We start from the raw sequence: 17,066 nt of genomic DNA on the forward strand, positions 1-17,066 counted from the left end.
ATCGTTTCCAATACAAAGATATTTCTCGTTCTCCCCCCGACGAAATAAATCAAAGGAATTGTAGGCGTGTCGTGTTCCAATTAAGTGAAGAATCTGTTATGCAAATCGAGCGCTATCGATTACAGCTGTGACGAAGCGCCACGATGAATTTAAGACAAATATCCGTGCAATGAAGACAAAAAGGGAGCCAGGGTGCAACTTGAACTTCTCGAGATAATAGCTATTTTAACTTGATGCGCTTAAACGCGGTATTTTAGGAAACTGACATCTGTGCTTGTTTGTTGTAAATAAATTGTTACAGAAGATCAACACCATGTTGTTCTCCCTACTTAGTCTCTCCCTACGTACGTTTGACTTGGCGGAAACTCGAGGGATTCTCGAAACTTGCTTCTACGTGTGTCCAGGATATGCGAGATAAACCCCTTCGAGGTGTCTTCGCGCTATCGATTTGCGTGTGTCACTCGATTCTTCAATTGTCCCTTGATCGATTAACGTTCACGTCAGCGGGATGAGCGATGCGAAGTCAAGCGGTCAGGCTTGGTCAAAAAAACGTTGTGTTTTATCTGCGTTCAATTTCTCAAACGCATCTGCGAAACGACATCAGTTTTATTTACACGCGACACGGGGAGAAAACGTATTTGCGGGAATGGGATTGCCGTATGCACGTGAAAACATAATAAATCAAACGACGACGGCGACGTCCCGCGCCGCACAGAGTCTGACAAAGAAATCTTTGCTAACGGCGCCTTATTATCATTCCCTGTCATGCGACATGAATATAATAGACGAGAGCTCATTGAACGTTGTATTTTCACCAGGAATTCTATATTGTGCCTTTGAAAATCACGCGATCTCGAGAGGGGGAAAATGGAACGGAATATCATCCCCACCTCCCCCCTCTCTCTCTCTCGTTTTTATTAACGCAAATTTTCCTCTTCATTTATACTCGATATTCTGCTATCGAGTCGTTCTTTTTTTTGCGTGGTCATATTTTACACTGGAAAAAAATTATATGAGAGCTCATATGTCACGGAGAGCTCATATGACACAAGAAATCTTCTCCGCTTTATTCATTTGGAAATATGTGTGTACTTGTGTATGTGAGACATAATTTAGCTTAACTTATAAAAACCTCTTATAAAGATATAATTATTCATGATTTAAAAGTCAAACGCGGAGAAAAATGTGATTAAATAACAAAACTTTATTCTTAAAACGTTTAAATTCAAAACTTTTAGTGGTTTCGAATTGGATTAATTCTAATTTTGTTATAAAAATGAACATTTACTTGGTGCGCAAATAACTTTTTTCAAATCACGTAATTAACTTTATCGTGTCAATCTTTATCTTATCAATAAACATGCAAAGCGTGTTTATAAAAAGATTACAAGTAGGCGACTATAAATCAACCGTCATAAACGTCAGAAATGTCATACACATTTCTATCATATAAAATGTTTGTGAAATTATTCGTCGATATCAGATGTGGAGATTTATATTTACAATTCTAACGATATTTTTTAATAGTACGAATATTTGCATTTGCTCCTGTGATACAATCTGTTTGATGTTAAGTAAGGAGTGATGTGTGCGTCTGTCTGTGACGCAAATTCCCGCATATTCGTGCATGCTTACGCCGTGCGCGAGTGTGGGTCTCCCTGCGGATCGTTTTTACACCCGCATTCTGGAGTAACAAAACAGTGAATTGATACTCGATAGCCAAGCTATCGATATGCCGTTCGGCCTTTGGCCGAAATGCGACACGGCAGCCTTTGCCAAAACCAGACGGATAGCCGTATCCGGTTGTCGAAAGGAAGAGCTCCTTCTGCAGTACACGATCTGCCTAAAAACGCGCCGTATTCGTTATTTTTCCATTTCGCTCGCCAACGCAAACCTGGGCATCACGTTCGAAGAGCTTCAAGTGCGCGAAATAATTTTTTTTACCTTACATTTGCGTAAAATCTTCACGTAAGCAAAATCGAAAAAAAAAAGAAATATTGCTCAAAGATTTCTGTATCATTGATAATAATTATAAATTATTTAATAATTATAAATGCGGAAAAAATCTGCTCAATCTGGAAGCTTTAATGAATGCAAAATATATTAATTGCCATCTAAATGCTTCATATCCAGAACAATGCAAGGTCTAAATATATATTAGCCGAAATATCGCGCGAGTTAATTAAATAATAAGTGTCTGATATCGGAAAGCGAGCGAACAGCACGTGCGACATGGCGTTAACGAGATTTTAACTTTTGATTTCAGTGCGAGAAGTTACGTTGTCCGAACTCAGGGACTCGATAGCGAGGTTACGGGAGAGAGTGAAGCTAGTATGCAGGACGAGGGGCTCGCCGCCCCCGAGAGTGCACTGGTTGAAGGACGGTGTACCGCTGCACCCCCGAAGAGGCCTCAGGATTCAGCACAAACGGTGAGTCCGACCAAGAGTCTTTATCATTAACCGCGCGTTCGCGTCGGCTTCTCTCTATCCTCTCGGACGTCAGCTTTCGGCAATGGCACACCCCCGTAATAATACGTCGGGGTAAACTACTCAGACAACGAGCAGTTAATTCTAGATATCCTCAACGGAATACGTATTCCGACACCCGTCTCAACTCCAAGCGCTATCGATACACTCTCTTAGACTGCCTCAAGGATCATTGTCGAATCGTTAGATAGAGTGAGGCGGATTTGATTAGGATTCTTAATGACGTCGCATTTCAGACACGTTACATAATAGTAGCGTAAAAGATGTAATTATTTATCATTTATTCACGCGGAAGCCTGAGTTTTTTTAAAGATTTGACAAAGAAATGAGTCTATATTTAACATCATTGCAGTGCAATTATTTATAATTTTTAATTGCATTTGATAAAATTTTCCAAATTAATGATAATAAAAAATAATAATAATAAAAATGATAATAAAAAGGTAAAAAAATGTTATTATTTAATTTTATACGATTTCGACGCGATATAATACACGAGCTGCTGGACGAGAGCGAAGAATATCTTGGAACGGCGTAAGATACGAGTCGTCGGGAGAGTTTTGGAAACTACGAGAGAGAGTTTTAGAGGGGGAGGTGGGCGATGTGTGCTTTTCTCACAGTTCGATGGATTTTAACGAGCCCTCGAACTCGAATTGCGAGTTCGGTGTCGCGCGCGACAACTTTGCTCGCGTTTAGCAATCTCGAAAACAGCTCGCGTCCAATCCTCGCACACTTAGTCGGATGAAACGAGAAAAAAAGGAGCAGTCATCCTGAAAATTGCGACGCGTGGCGAAAGAGAAACTTTGCGACGTACGACACGAACGTTCTAGCTTGTCTCGTCGATGCGTGATATTTTTAATAGAAACTGAGAATTAGTTTTCATCATTACGCTTTATTGAATACTAAAGGGTATCTCGTAATCGATACTGGTCTAAATTTATGCACTTTTCTCTCGCATTTTTGCAACGTAAAAAATAATAAATATGTGTTGCTGCATCAGCATATTGAGAGCACATAATTTATTCTGTGAATATCATATAATATTACGATTACATAATATTATGATTCATAGATCTCCAAGTTCGATATTGAATATGTTTTGTTAAAACTTCCTGATTTTTATCGTAGCAAAAATATTTATGGATATATCTTCGAGCATAACATTTTGCACATATTAAGAAGCAAAAACATTTGCAATCATCTAGATGAAATTTTTTCTTCCTTGCATGAAAATATTAAAATTCCACCCTTATGCTCCAATATCGCTAGCAATTTGCTAAAAAGCTCGAAAGTAATTATTTGGGATAGGACGCGTATATTTATTTAGCCGTTGGTTCGCCCAATAGAAATGCTTGTTGCTTCCAGATTTACAATGACAGGCCTTGGAAGCTACAAAATAAACTTTGTCACTCGCAAATCAATCAGAATCGTGCTCAACAAGTGCGCGGGAAAACACATCACGTAACGTGAACGTAATTGCTGTTACAGAATGCAACATCCGTTTGCAATCAATCATGACATTAGCTAAAGTTCATTGCGCTATGTTTTTATCGATCATCGCGTACGAGCTTGATATAACCGTCTATGTCTGCTTTTGATTCATCATACGATATTAATTACAGTCACCGAGAGAGCGAGTTTAAAGTTAGAGAAAAAAATCTCACGCCATTGGGTCGTTATATCCAGATCGAAGACGGTTTCTCGATTCATAAAATCACGCTTACTTTATTGCATGTGCTTCGTTTTTTTTCGCTTTACATTCGCGTCAGTTTCGCTTCTTATTAAACTCCTATAATACATCACATTTTTCCCGGATGCTTTGCGAGACATCGATTTAATCATATTCCGCGAATTATTCGCGATCATGATGATGAATAACGTTTATAAAAATTTGTTTCACCGCACAAGTCTCTGTCGACGTTAAGCTTCGTATGTGAGCGATCGATCATCATGAAATTTAATTATGATTGCTACACACATACGTTTTTGCTCTCTGATTTACATTTATAATTTATCGATAATAGCTGACATTATGAGTCATCGCCTCGGAAATGTTACACGATCGTGAGAGATGCGATTTAGCTTTTTTAACGATTCTAAGAAAGATCCGAGGAAAATGTTATTCGTGATATTTATAACCCCCCAAACTCTTATAAGGTGTCTTCCTCGAGTATAGCTACAGCTTCGCGGCAGGAAATTCTGTCTTGTATTAGGTCCTATATATTTACGCGGGGGCGAGGAGAATTTTTAACGAAAAGAAAATAAATTGGGAGGGTATCCAGCCGCGATCGACGCTTCTCCGTGAAAGCGTACGGCGCCGTTCCGTCCGAGGGAGAGGAGAGACGACGGCTGGAGGACGAGAGGAGAATTTCGATTCGGGGAAACTCGCCGGGGAGCTCTCCAGCTACTTCTCGTCGACCATAATCTCGGGCGTGCCATAAATTTGTTTAGCGCGATGCACTTTTCCTCGGCGCGTAAGTCTCGGAATAATCTCGGAGCGGCCCATAAATTCGCCACCTTCGCCACCGGCGCTCGCCTTTCTCACCCGGGCCACCCGTTATATTCCGGTCGCGATAGATACGGACTTTTGCGAAGGCGAGAGCCCTGGACGTGTGCGCTTTGGAAACGACCGGGCGCCTCTTGCACTTTGTACATTTCTCACGTCGAGTCGCCTTATATTCATCTTCGACGCCTAATGTGTGTGTTCAAAATTTATCTCCTTCCTTTTCTAGGATATAATTCATTAATTAAATATATATAATAAAAATTCACAATCTAAATTGTATATAATCATTGTCCCTTTTTATTACGATGTAATTTTCAAATAATTTTATCGCTCATTTTATGCAAATTACTTTTTAAATATTTTCCCATGTATCTTATCTTGAGATATGCTGCAACACGCTCGTTGCTCGTAAAAATCAGAAAGACTGTTACGAAAGAATACGATATCATGTTCTCGTAAAGCAGTGATTCTTAACAAGAGACTCGCGTATTTTAGACTTCCTCTAGAAATAGAAATTGTACTAGATTTTCTTCCGGTATGAGATTATACAAATTTTTAATCTTTATTAAAATAATATCATGTGTAATTTTCAAGAGCAAGTTTTGAGAATTCGAGATATAAACCGGACGAACGAAGAGGTTAAGAACCGCTGCTAGAGAGGATGCACCAAGATATCCAAGAAGACGAAGAGAGGCAGGTGATGATCCGTAAACATCCTCGCACGTCGTGGTCTGCCCCTCGTAGCGATCTTACGACGTCGTACCGGCCACGTCACCTGCGCCGTGAATGTTCCCCACCATAATTTTCAATTACCGTCCTCGCGACGAGACGAGACGAGACCGGGATATCGCGAACGCGCTGTCAATGTCATTCGGCTCGTAATCGTTACCGGATAACAACCGTGTGATCGTAAAATCGAACGTGTCCGCGCTATTTGATACGCGAGAGAGTCATATGCCCGCGAAACCCCCTTTCTCGCTCGCATCACCGACAAACGCCGACGTAAAACTGTCATCCGCCGCTTAAGCTTGTCTAGACTGGGCGGCGTGTATTTTATAGACGATATGGTCCCGTCGGGCGGAAATATATTCTCCTGGCCTTTGTGTCCACGCGTGCGATACATCGGTAAATCTTTCTCTCTCTCTCTTTCTCTTCCTCCTTCGTTCTTTCTCTCTCGCTGATCGTTTCCGCGCGCACCGTTTCGTTTGGCAAAAATTGCCGTCACCTTTGCCGAACGACCAAGAGAAATATTGGAATTTCGAATGACGAACGTCGGTGCTTGGCTCGAAAATAAACTCGTAATCTTGTCAAATCACCGACGCAATATATAAAACAAAGCAGATATACGAGGGCGAGTGTCAAAAGACACGAGTCTTCTATTCGTTTAGCTTCGAGAATAAAATAGAGATGACAGGCGGATGTTTCTGTTTTCGAAATACTGTCCGGGGAAGATATACTTCTCGTGGGAAATTGAATTTTTATATGTGGCAACTGTGTCATATTTTTATTTCCTAAAATTCACATCAAGAATATAAATACTTATTTCGTATTTCGTGCGCTTGAGAATAAATAGGACAATTGAGAAATTGCCTCACGAAAAGACCAAAGCTAAACAAGATTTACGACAGCTGCGTAAAATCTAATTTGAACATTCTGGAAACAAAAAGTAACTCCCTCAATAAATATATTGTTTAAACATTATTTTCAAAAATAATATCTCAGAAATAATGTATAAAGAAAGTAATAAATGACAATAAATTAATTGCAAATCAAGTCGATTTCATTCAGATAAATATATTCAAAGCATCGCGTATAATTGTGAACGATAAATCGATAAGAGCCCCTTTTCGGTAACGTCTTAACATAAGCTTCAGGATGCATTGAAAGACCAGAAATCTGACGGCGTTCCTTACACGAGAGCTTAATGATTTCCATGAAATTAACCCCGAGGCATCGTGAGATCGCGACGTTAATACCATTACGTTCGCAATCGAATCTCGTGGCCCTGTCAGATCGCATTCAACCTATGCGGACTTGAATCGAAACCCCTTGAGAGGACCGCCAGCATTCGCAGGGTTTACAGCATTCGCTTTGACCATCTCGGAAGTAGCTTTGATGTCGCGTGTAATGGAGTTTTACGTCGCAGTAAGGAACGGAGGGAAAACTTTGCGCTTTGCGGCGAAGAGAGAGGAAAAATCGGAAGAGGAAAAATCACGGGTGTTCGCGAGCAAGTTTCCTTGCGAGGGCCTTTGGCGCAACTTTTCTGTTCCTTTGAGTTTCCTAATCTGTCCCTTACATCGTGTCGCGTAATTAGCTTGAAAGCCCGGCGAAAATTCCGACAAGAAGGGAATTCAAATTAAGTTATATGCGAATCGAAATACGCCACGCGATAGATATTCACCGTGCGAGTAAAACAGTTGATAAGGATGAAGGGAAATGAATCGAGATAAACGTTAAAAATAAAAAATTAAACAGAACGTTTTAGAATAAATTTTATATAATGAAATATTTATAGATAAATAAAGAGGAGAAGGAATCTTTTCTACACAGATAAATTCTTTTATACTTGTCTATAAAATAAATAAATTTCTTCTGCTTGCTTCATATCTGTTTCACTAAGAAAACATTCCGTCTTAATCTATTCTCTCTTTAATATGAAATATATTCGGAAATAATAAAGAAAAAAAAAAATAAGTTCATACTATTTTCCAATCTACTAAAGTTTAATTTTTGTATCAAAACGTGTGCATTCGTTAAGCTAGTGTCACGAGCGAACTCTCGCAATAGCGATATCATTAAATCATTACATTATGTAACTTTCGGCCAGATGGACGCGGGCAATTATCTAACGCCAAATTGACACAGACATGGCGCGGCAGCGGTATCAAAGGACGCGATCGGTTTAGTTGAAATTAGAGCGTGGGCGATGGAGAATTTGCGGCGGAATCGGTGTAACTAGACGCTCGTGCGGCAAGTCCCGCGCGACGGCGGCAATATCCACGGATAATTGTTATTAATACATAATTAATCGCTTGACGCACAGCGACAAAGTCGGCCCTCGACACGCGGGAAGACGCGAACACGCGTTCGGCTTTTGATCGATAATTATTCCCGGAATTATTCGCGTCTCGCGCATCGTGTTTATTATTATCCAACCACGGTTATAGTTATCTCCCAAATTTGTCATGCACCGAGTATATCGGGCTATATTAAGCTCGCTGACAAAAGGCGATGTAGTAGATTGGGAGAAGTTTTTTATTTCGCGAGAAAAATTTGATGTAAATTAGATGAAAAAAAGCGATTAAATATTCGTTGAAGATCTGTATCCATCTCGGTAAATTTTTCGAATTAAAACCATCTGAATCTAGGCCTTTTTATGAAGGAAACGTTAATTAAGTGAGATGGATTAAGTAATGTTCTTATAAGTTTTTATGATTTTTTCTATAGAAATATACAGATATATTAAGAAAATTATTTATAGATATCAACAACATTATACGTTATAGAAAAATACAATTTGAAATACGTCTGATCCAACATAAGGTTGTTCTACTTCGAGAGGCACTAAACTTAAATATATATCGAATAAATTATAATTTAATACTTACAATTAAATATATATCGAAAAAATTCTATTTTAAAATAACGACGTGAGAAAATAATTGTAAATTTCAAAAGTTTCGTCACAAAAAGTTATTATTTCGCACAAATATTTATTTAAAATATTTATTATCACGATATTTGCGAGAGAGCGCATAAATTGAAAAATACTATTAAAATTTCGACAAAAGTTCTCTTTAGCAACTGTCAGAGACTGCAAAACACGGGCGTAATCGAATGGAAGTTTCCGAATGGAAACGGTACAGCTTCCGGAAATCTGGTGTCGAGCGTTTTAAGCTCGACGTCAGTCGAGGCGAACGAACGATTGAGGAGAGACAATCGAGTTTATATCGTATCGTATTATTTCCGTCCTTTCCGCGCGATATCCAGCAATATTTGAGAAAAAGCATTCGCGAGCGCGAGAAATAACCGAGGGATAAAGGTAATGAGGACAGAAACGACGACGTCGACTATCGTCGATATCTACGCGGAGATCTACGTCGAAGTACGCGAAGACGAGGAGCGAGAAAGTTGTTTGAGGAAACGCCTTCGAATCGGCGATGTCGCGCGTTGATTGCGGACGAAAGAGAGCGCGAGACGACGAAAAGAGTAGAACGGAAAGTCCTTCACGACTTCCGCGGAATCGGTCCGGGGATGAGGACGAGGACTCGTTTCTGTCCGAGGACCCTCGACTGACTTCATCGAGATAGCGAAGTACCGTTACGCGGTAATGGCGCGAACGGAAGAGAGATTTCCCTAGGTGCGAGTAGTCATCGTCGTCGGGCATCGAATACCAAGACTGTCGCGGATATATACCGGATACCTGTCGCGAAATCAAACGCGCAAATGGCGAAACAGAACGTGATACGAAAGAGGAGAGGAGGGACATGTTTTGAATTTCGATTAATATTCCCTCCGAAATGTAGAAAAGACCGTGCCAAAAATGTGAAAGAAAGATTTAGTAATCTTCTGGATCACATTAATGAAATAAAATTATAAGAATCGTATATGTAATTCAATGGATTCGAGAAATTTATAGACGATGAATGAATTATAAAAATAATTCAATTGGTGCAAAATTTCTAATTTTCTAAATCGGAGATTATTTTTAAAGTGCTTGGATTTTAATCTGCATCTCTTTTTACAGCCAGCAAATTGATATCACTTAGCAATATAATTAAATATCCGATGTGGAACGCGCGCGGAAATGAAGTTTATATTACATATTTTAATTATCAGTCCTCTCACATGCATATATTTAATCTCTCTTTTATTCTCGATTGTGAATAAAATAGGTAAATAAGGAAATACAAAAAGGAAATTAGCAACATATTATTAGTTAAATCCCTGATTAATTAATGTAATAAATTTCTTCGTCAAATGAAGAATAATATTCTTATCTTATTTTTCTTTAATCAACTTATTTCTTGCAGAATATTATCGCGAAGAGAGAATTTCATCGGAAAAAGTTCTAAAAGTATGATTTATATTTTTTTACAGAGAATCTATAAAAATATATTAAATATATTCAATACTTCAATTATTTATTACATCATAATGTATAATGTCATAGTGTAATATAATTTCAAATATACCAAATGTTAATGTTACATTGAAAGTTCTTCATGTTCCATCTTTCTCATTAAAAGTAATGTAGCTGGCAATCTACATCCCTACACATTTTCTATTCAAATCAGATATGTAGATAAATATTTTTAATCTACAAATTAAAGCCCGTAAAAACTATTTATCTCTGATTGAAAAAAAATATTAGCGATCAGTTAATTAGATGTCATTCCAGTTCTTAATTCAAGTAAGACGGAATATAACGAAAAATGTCATGTAATTCACATCTTTGAAATTCGATATGCTTAACCAACTTGCCATTTTCTCGTTAATACCATATATGGTATTAGATCTTCATTAACTGTATTCATTTAATATTGCACTGGCTAACGTGTTGCAAATCATTATGCGATTGGATGATTGCAAAACATATTTATCGTTTTTTCTCTCTCTCTCTCTCTCTCTTTCTCACTATTCGCGAATACGTAATATCATTTAAATTAGTTTGTAAGTTTGTAATTTTTGAAAAACAAAGGCTGACGTAATATTTTTCAATAATAAAAACCTACAGTGTATGTGTGTGTGTATGTGTAAAAAATATTCATATTACACACACGCGCGTGTTTGATTGTCATTACATATGAAAATATCATACATGCACTTTCACATTTTAAATTAACATTTTTAATTTTTAACAAGGCATTTTTATCCGGAGAAACAATTTAAATTTTCGGATTTATGATGCTTCCGGCCGACCGATTAATTAGCTTTGACGTCCGTCAATCAGATAATGCAGCTGTGTATATGAAAATTTTAATGAGCCAATTTTAATTATTTTCTTCCATTTTCCCATCCGCTTTACTTGGACTCCCATGGCGGTTAAACGGAATTTATCGACAGCTATCAAAGTTCCACAAAGTCGTGAAGCAATCCAATTTATAAGTTGTCAATGGCCGATAAATAATTCATGACAGGAAGCTGAATTAAGGCGAGCAGGTTTTTTTAAGCAACTTTCAAATTAAATTCATTAATAATTTCTAGTTAAAGATAACGATATATACAAATCTTTTAAAAATATTTTATCTTTCAAACTTTGATGTAAAATAAATTATAAAAAAAATGCTGCTCTAAAGAATTAATTCAATCTTCTAGTCTCATTTTAACATTAACAGAACATTTCACTTCGTTCAGTAATGTTTCAATTTTTTTAGCCATTTCCTATCTTAAAAGTAGAATATTGACTTATGCCAACGTACTGGCGATTTGTACGCTCTACGAAACTGAGATCATTCGTTTATATCGATATATCCGTTCCATTTTAAATCACCGATTTCTCGTAAAATGTATGCCAATACGATAATCTCGTACTTGATCGCGGCGTTATACATGCCGTGGGCGTGAGTCCATATGTTGCACCACGTGGTTACGATAAGGCGGACATAAAGACTGTCTTTATGTACGATTAGGTGGTAAAGGTGACTGCAATGGCGAACATTCTGACTTCCGCTGGGGATTATCGAGCTGGCCTCGCTCTCGCCCCGTCGACGAGAAGTCCTTATTCATTTCAAACACCTCCGATAATTCCTTTTTCTCCTCTCAAAGTATACGCCCGATAAAATTACGTAACGATCGCATTAAATAATTACAAATATCGCGAGGAGGGCGAATGGATTTTATTTGAAATTAATATTAAGAAGGTAACGCGCCGCTGAATGATCTTTTATATATGATCGGAGGTAAAACGAAGTAAATCGCAGCGATCCGTGAAATTAATTCACCCTTATAATTCCATATGATGTGAATAAAATATTAGGATCGTGTACGTGAGTCGTAAATTTGTAGAAAAGATATTAATGGGGTAAAATATACTGTGTAATGTATGTAGCCGGCAGATGCCTCGAAAATACACGCAAAATATCGCGAAAATTTACGTCACGCGTGCGCGGAAATAAGAAGGATAGTCGCATTAAATTCTCCGAAAAGGTATTTATAAGCGAATTTTGTTTTCGCGCAAAACGAAGAAATGAGGTTGCCGTTGCAGCTTTCGCGTCGTCATGCCACGGCAATTATTATCGCCGATTCCGGCGATAATGGGGTGGAGAGGCAAGAGGGAGAGACAGAGAAAGAGAGAGGCAGAAGGATACCTTCGAGGAAGACAAATCGCTCGCAATCCGCGCGCCGCACGAAAAATCGATGCTTCCGATACGATCTCGCTCCTATATACGGTTAGGTGAATAAATCACTCGCCACGACTGCCCTCCTCCCGACGATCTGCACGTCGTGGAAGTACGTCCTCGTATTTTCCGTGTTTCCACTCACAAATCTCTTCCACTTCCATTCACGTTCCTGTTATCCCTCCCCGAAACGGAAGCGCCTCGGAAGAACTTATTCCTCCGCCATGCCTGCCCCTTTTATGTGCCTCATCCCCCTCCCCCCCCCTACCCGTTACATCTCGAGCTATACTCTCGTACATACTCACGTTTCCTCGTCGACTTCCGCTGGTTAATCGCAGCGAGCACGAGGGCTGAAGGAAGAATTGCCGGTAATAAAATGTTAATGGGTTAACGAATCCAACCGGTAGCCAAGTTTTCAGACAATCGGGGAAACAGCGCGCGCACGTCCTCGCCGTAAAATCGATGGCTCGTGCCGTGTAACCGTACGCGTACGAGAAACCGTAGACACATTTGATACGTCTTGCGCATTTATCGTGTAAACGCGCGGATTAGAACATAAGCAGTTGGAATGAAGAAATTGATACGTGTTAAAAGCGTGGAAAAAGCGAATCGAAGGAAAAATTTAAATCTAAATTTACCACTTGTGCGTGAGGAAAAATTACATACGCAAGTGTGCATTATTAGTATTATTATTAAAATGGATGTGGATCATCTTCCCATCGTCATTTTAAACAAAATGTCCGTACTTTTGTGCGGGCAAAGCGCGTAATTGTAATTAATATTCATCAAGCTTACAGTCGCGAATACGAAATTCATTAAATCGCAAACGATAGAAATCCAATGGCGAAATAACGTGGTCATCGTATAATGATTTTCGCTGTGCGAGATTTTCACGTCCAAGTAATGAATTTTCATATTTTCATCTCTGACGCTCATTAGCGCATTTGACGCGGTCGACACTTCAACTTTTAATTATAATTACGTAGACCGGGGATTGCCGGGATAAACAGCTTTTCATCCACATTTATATACGACGGTGTGTAGCGTCGCCGTCTGCTCCAAGGTATAAAGCTTCGGAGAATCGGGATGGAAAATAATTCACGCGAGTTATTCGCGTTCCCGACGAATAATAATGACGATCTGTCGTGCCTGTCTGATTCGCTGCTAATTAATTTTGCGCGCATCGATTATTCTTTTGTCCCGTCATTCGCGTGTGAAACAGACGTTTCATCCGCGCGATAATTTCTCGATTCGACGATCGTGAGCTCGTCGCAAAGACGGGATTTTTTGTTCGTTAGCTTCTCGATATTTCGCGGCTCGCTCTTTGCAGACGTGCCTTAAACGCCGCGAATGCATCGCGAATGCATCTCTTGTTGTTTCACGACGCCTTTACGTGCCAGGCGACGGCTGCCGCGGTTAAGATAAATGCTCGTTGTGCCTTCGGTCCGGGCCAAGCCACGACGCCAATATTTGCCGGCAAATATCGAGCCAGGGGCGCAACGTGGCTTGGAATTCGCCGAACAAGGAAATTGAAACGCTAGCAAGGGAGACGAGATATATAGGGCGAGTGCCACGACGAGAAGCGCGGAAGTCCGTTCGCGATCGTTTCACGAGCAGGCGATTCGAGAGAAGCGCAGATCCCAGGACCCGACTATGCGAGCAAAGTCGTTTGTGCGGCCGAAAACTGTATCGTGATTTTCCATCCCTCGTTTATTATGGTGTTTGATCTATCTTGAGAAACGAAAGGCAGCATGAACGAGATAATTCTGTTAAAAATATTTGTATTATTGTTTCTTCTCCATCGAACTTGAGCAGTATTTTTGAATTTACGATTTTAGATTAAAAACTAAGGGAGATATATTCGATGTAATATTTTAATTTTGAAATCAATATTATCTCTCTTTTAATTTCTATCGTGATTACTTTTGTATCATTGTTAATTTGCGTTATTGAAATATATCGAGATTTTTAATAGTACATATTTCCCTTGTAACAGATAAAAGGCTAAATCATTTTACATCACTTTATATTCTACATATATATAGTGTTTATTTTTTTATTAAACAATTTTCTTTATTTTCTATTTTTTATTCTTTATTTTTCTAAATTTTCTATTATGTGTCTAGACATAATATAATAATAAGAAATTGTTTTGAGCTCTGTATTAAGATTTGTCTGACCCAATATGGATTTACTCTACTGCCACGTGATAGCATTAATAATACGTAAAACAATGAATATATTTTAAATTAATAAAAATATTTTAAATTAATAAAAAATAATGAATATTAAGAACTTTAAAAAAATTATTCTTTCTTAAAAATGAAAAGCACTCTGTTTATATTCTGTTATATTTAATTTTACAAGATCAAATGCAAATCATGAAGATTAATTTTCACAGAACGAAGTTTCTAACACTGTAACTTTATCTAAAGCAGAATTCTCTCCAAGAATGAATTAGACTGTAAGTTGTAACTATATCAAGTGTCATTTATATATATTTCGCGCGTAAATAAATAAAACACAAGAAAAATTCAATTTTTTTTTTCGTTCCGATAACTGTGCGTGACCACGAAAATAATTCGTCCTTGACTGATCATATGTCATCACGAATATAAATTGCATTCGAGAATATATACACGAATGCGCTTTTATTAAATGTCAATTTACGTTCGCTCGATACGGATGCGAATTCCACACAGTCCGAAAATGACAGATTATGCTGACATGCCGATTGCGGCGTAATGTAATTCAAAGAGAGAGCAACACGTCAAAAGTCACGACGAGATACCCCGAAAGACCTTACAGACGAAAAGTCTGAACAGCGAACGGAAAAAATGCTGAGAAAGACGTGGAAGGAGATGTCTAATTTCCCGAGTCTTATATCCGAACTGCATTCGAGGCAATAATTGTGGATTAAATATATATTGTTAATCATTACACTAATAACTATGAAACGATATGATTGTAAACGAAAATAAAGTTTTTAAAGTCTCATCATTATTGAAGTTATAAATTCTCGAGAAAAATTTTTTCGACTTGCATATTTGTCTATTGAAAAATCGATTACCTCGATATATAAATCTTTGATTTATATCCACAACGGCGTGAAATGTCCGCACAGTAGAATTTGATTCGCCGAAAGAGCCATCGAAGGGTCATATCGAGTTTATAATCATGCAACAAAGTGAATTACCCGGCTAAAATGGAGCTGTCTGAAATCCTCTAAAGCCGTTCTCGCATTACGTCATCGAGCTGTGCCACATTAATGTGTTTGGCCAAGCAACGCGGTTGCGTCGCGGCGTGGATAAAAGTTGCCGCGAGCTGTCAACTCTCCTCGAAATCTCGCTTTACGAGAAGAGCCGGATAATCCGGCGCACAACTTGACTTGGCGCAAGCAGCTGCGATGGTTTTCGCGCGACGATTTTTACACGACCATTTAATCATGCCGCGCCATTAGTATACTTGAGTTCTGATTTACATCGCTCATTTATCAGCAGTATCATCTGTTTCTAAATTTGTTGTGATGAGTATACAGAACTTTAGAGAATTATCTTAAATTGAAAATTATTTACTGGACTCTTGCCTCAAAATAATGATTTGACAATAGATTAATGTGTCGAGTACAATAAGCGTTTGAGAGGAAATAAAGGGAATAGAGAATTGAGGTAAAAATTCTGTTTCTTATTTTATCAGTAATATTAAAACGTACTTTTTAATATTGTAACGTATTTTGCTCTCACAGTGTGATGTAGGAATTATAAAAATAGAAATTCTTTCAAACTACTTCTACTTAAATTTCTTCAATTTTATATTATTTGAAATTAAGGGCAGAAAGTAATCGATATAACTCGCACGTATCCTAGATTCCGCGACAATGAACTTAATTCGTTAAAAAGCAAGATACGTAAAAGAATATTGGAGTTAGAAAATAGAAAGTTTTTTCCAAAGTTTAGCGCATTAAATATGCGTAAAATAACGCGAAGGATATTTTCCGTTGACAAGCGAAGAATCGTTTCACACTATTCCGTGAGAAATTTTACGCTAACGGCTCGCGGAACAATCGGTGCCAACGAAAACTCGGACAAACGCCTCTCTTCTTTCGTTGTGAGACTGTTCAAAATCACTGAATTATATGTTTCGTTGCAACATTCGAGACATTTTCGCCCGCCGTTGCATATTCGCGCAGACTACATTTTTGCGAATTTTATATTTGAATTTTCTTTCGTCCAAATGAGAATAGACATATTAAAACGATCATTCGTAGCATTTCAGATCTCGATATAATTGTGCAAACTCGAAATAAGAGTTTAATTAACGCAACAGCTACACGTGAATTTTTTTTGAAATACGTAACAGATACGTAAAACAATATTTCAAACGTTTAATTCGGTAGTTGAGTTAAATGTGCATGTGTTTTCACATGCGAAGTTTATTTATTTATTAGACGAGTTATGATTGAGACGAACCATTTTGCTCGCATGAGACCCCTAATTAATACGCAAATTTAATCGCGCAGCACATAGAAACCGTAGTAAATTGTGTTACCCTTCACGTTTTGGGGGGAACAGTTACTCCACGCATGTAAATATTCCACGCAAATTGCACGTGAATCTAACGCGCGACGTCGACAAAGATCCCGGTAATAATAGAGGCCCGCGAAAGTAGGTCGAACGTCCGTTTAGCATACCGAACTCTATCCCTGTCCGTTAAATTATATGTTTTCCTGTGTCC

General features: G+C 38.3%; 1 protein-coding gene and 1 long non-coding RNA gene across 4 annotated transcripts in view; one reads left to right on the forward strand and one right to left on the reverse strand.

Moving 5' to 3' along the window:
- The window catches only part of LOC105253920 (protein vein), a 320,393-nt gene that overhangs the window by 182,854 nt on the left and 120,473 nt on the right, over window positions 1-17,066 (forward strand). For all 3 annotated transcript variants that reach the window (XM_020028313.2, XM_020028314.2, XM_011262279.3), the window contains exon 2: window positions 2,267-2,429. In XM_020028313.2, the coding sequence (XP_019883872.2) occupies window positions 2,267-2,429 (163 nt within the window). The remainder of the gene's footprint in view (window positions 1-2,266; window positions 2,430-17,066) is intronic.
- Window positions 1-17,066, reverse strand: part of LOC112637831 — a 110,272-nt gene that overhangs the window by 86,543 nt on the left and 6,663 nt on the right. The gene's annotated exons all lie outside the window — the stretch shown is intronic.

Source organism: Camponotus floridanus, unplaced genomic scaffold (assembly GCF_003227725.1).
Source record: "Camponotus floridanus strain SB8 unplaced genomic scaffold, Cflo_v7.5 scaffold21, whole genome shotgun sequence".
NCBI classification, from domain to species: Eukaryota; Metazoa; Arthropoda; class Insecta; order Hymenoptera; family Formicidae; genus Camponotus; species Camponotus floridanus.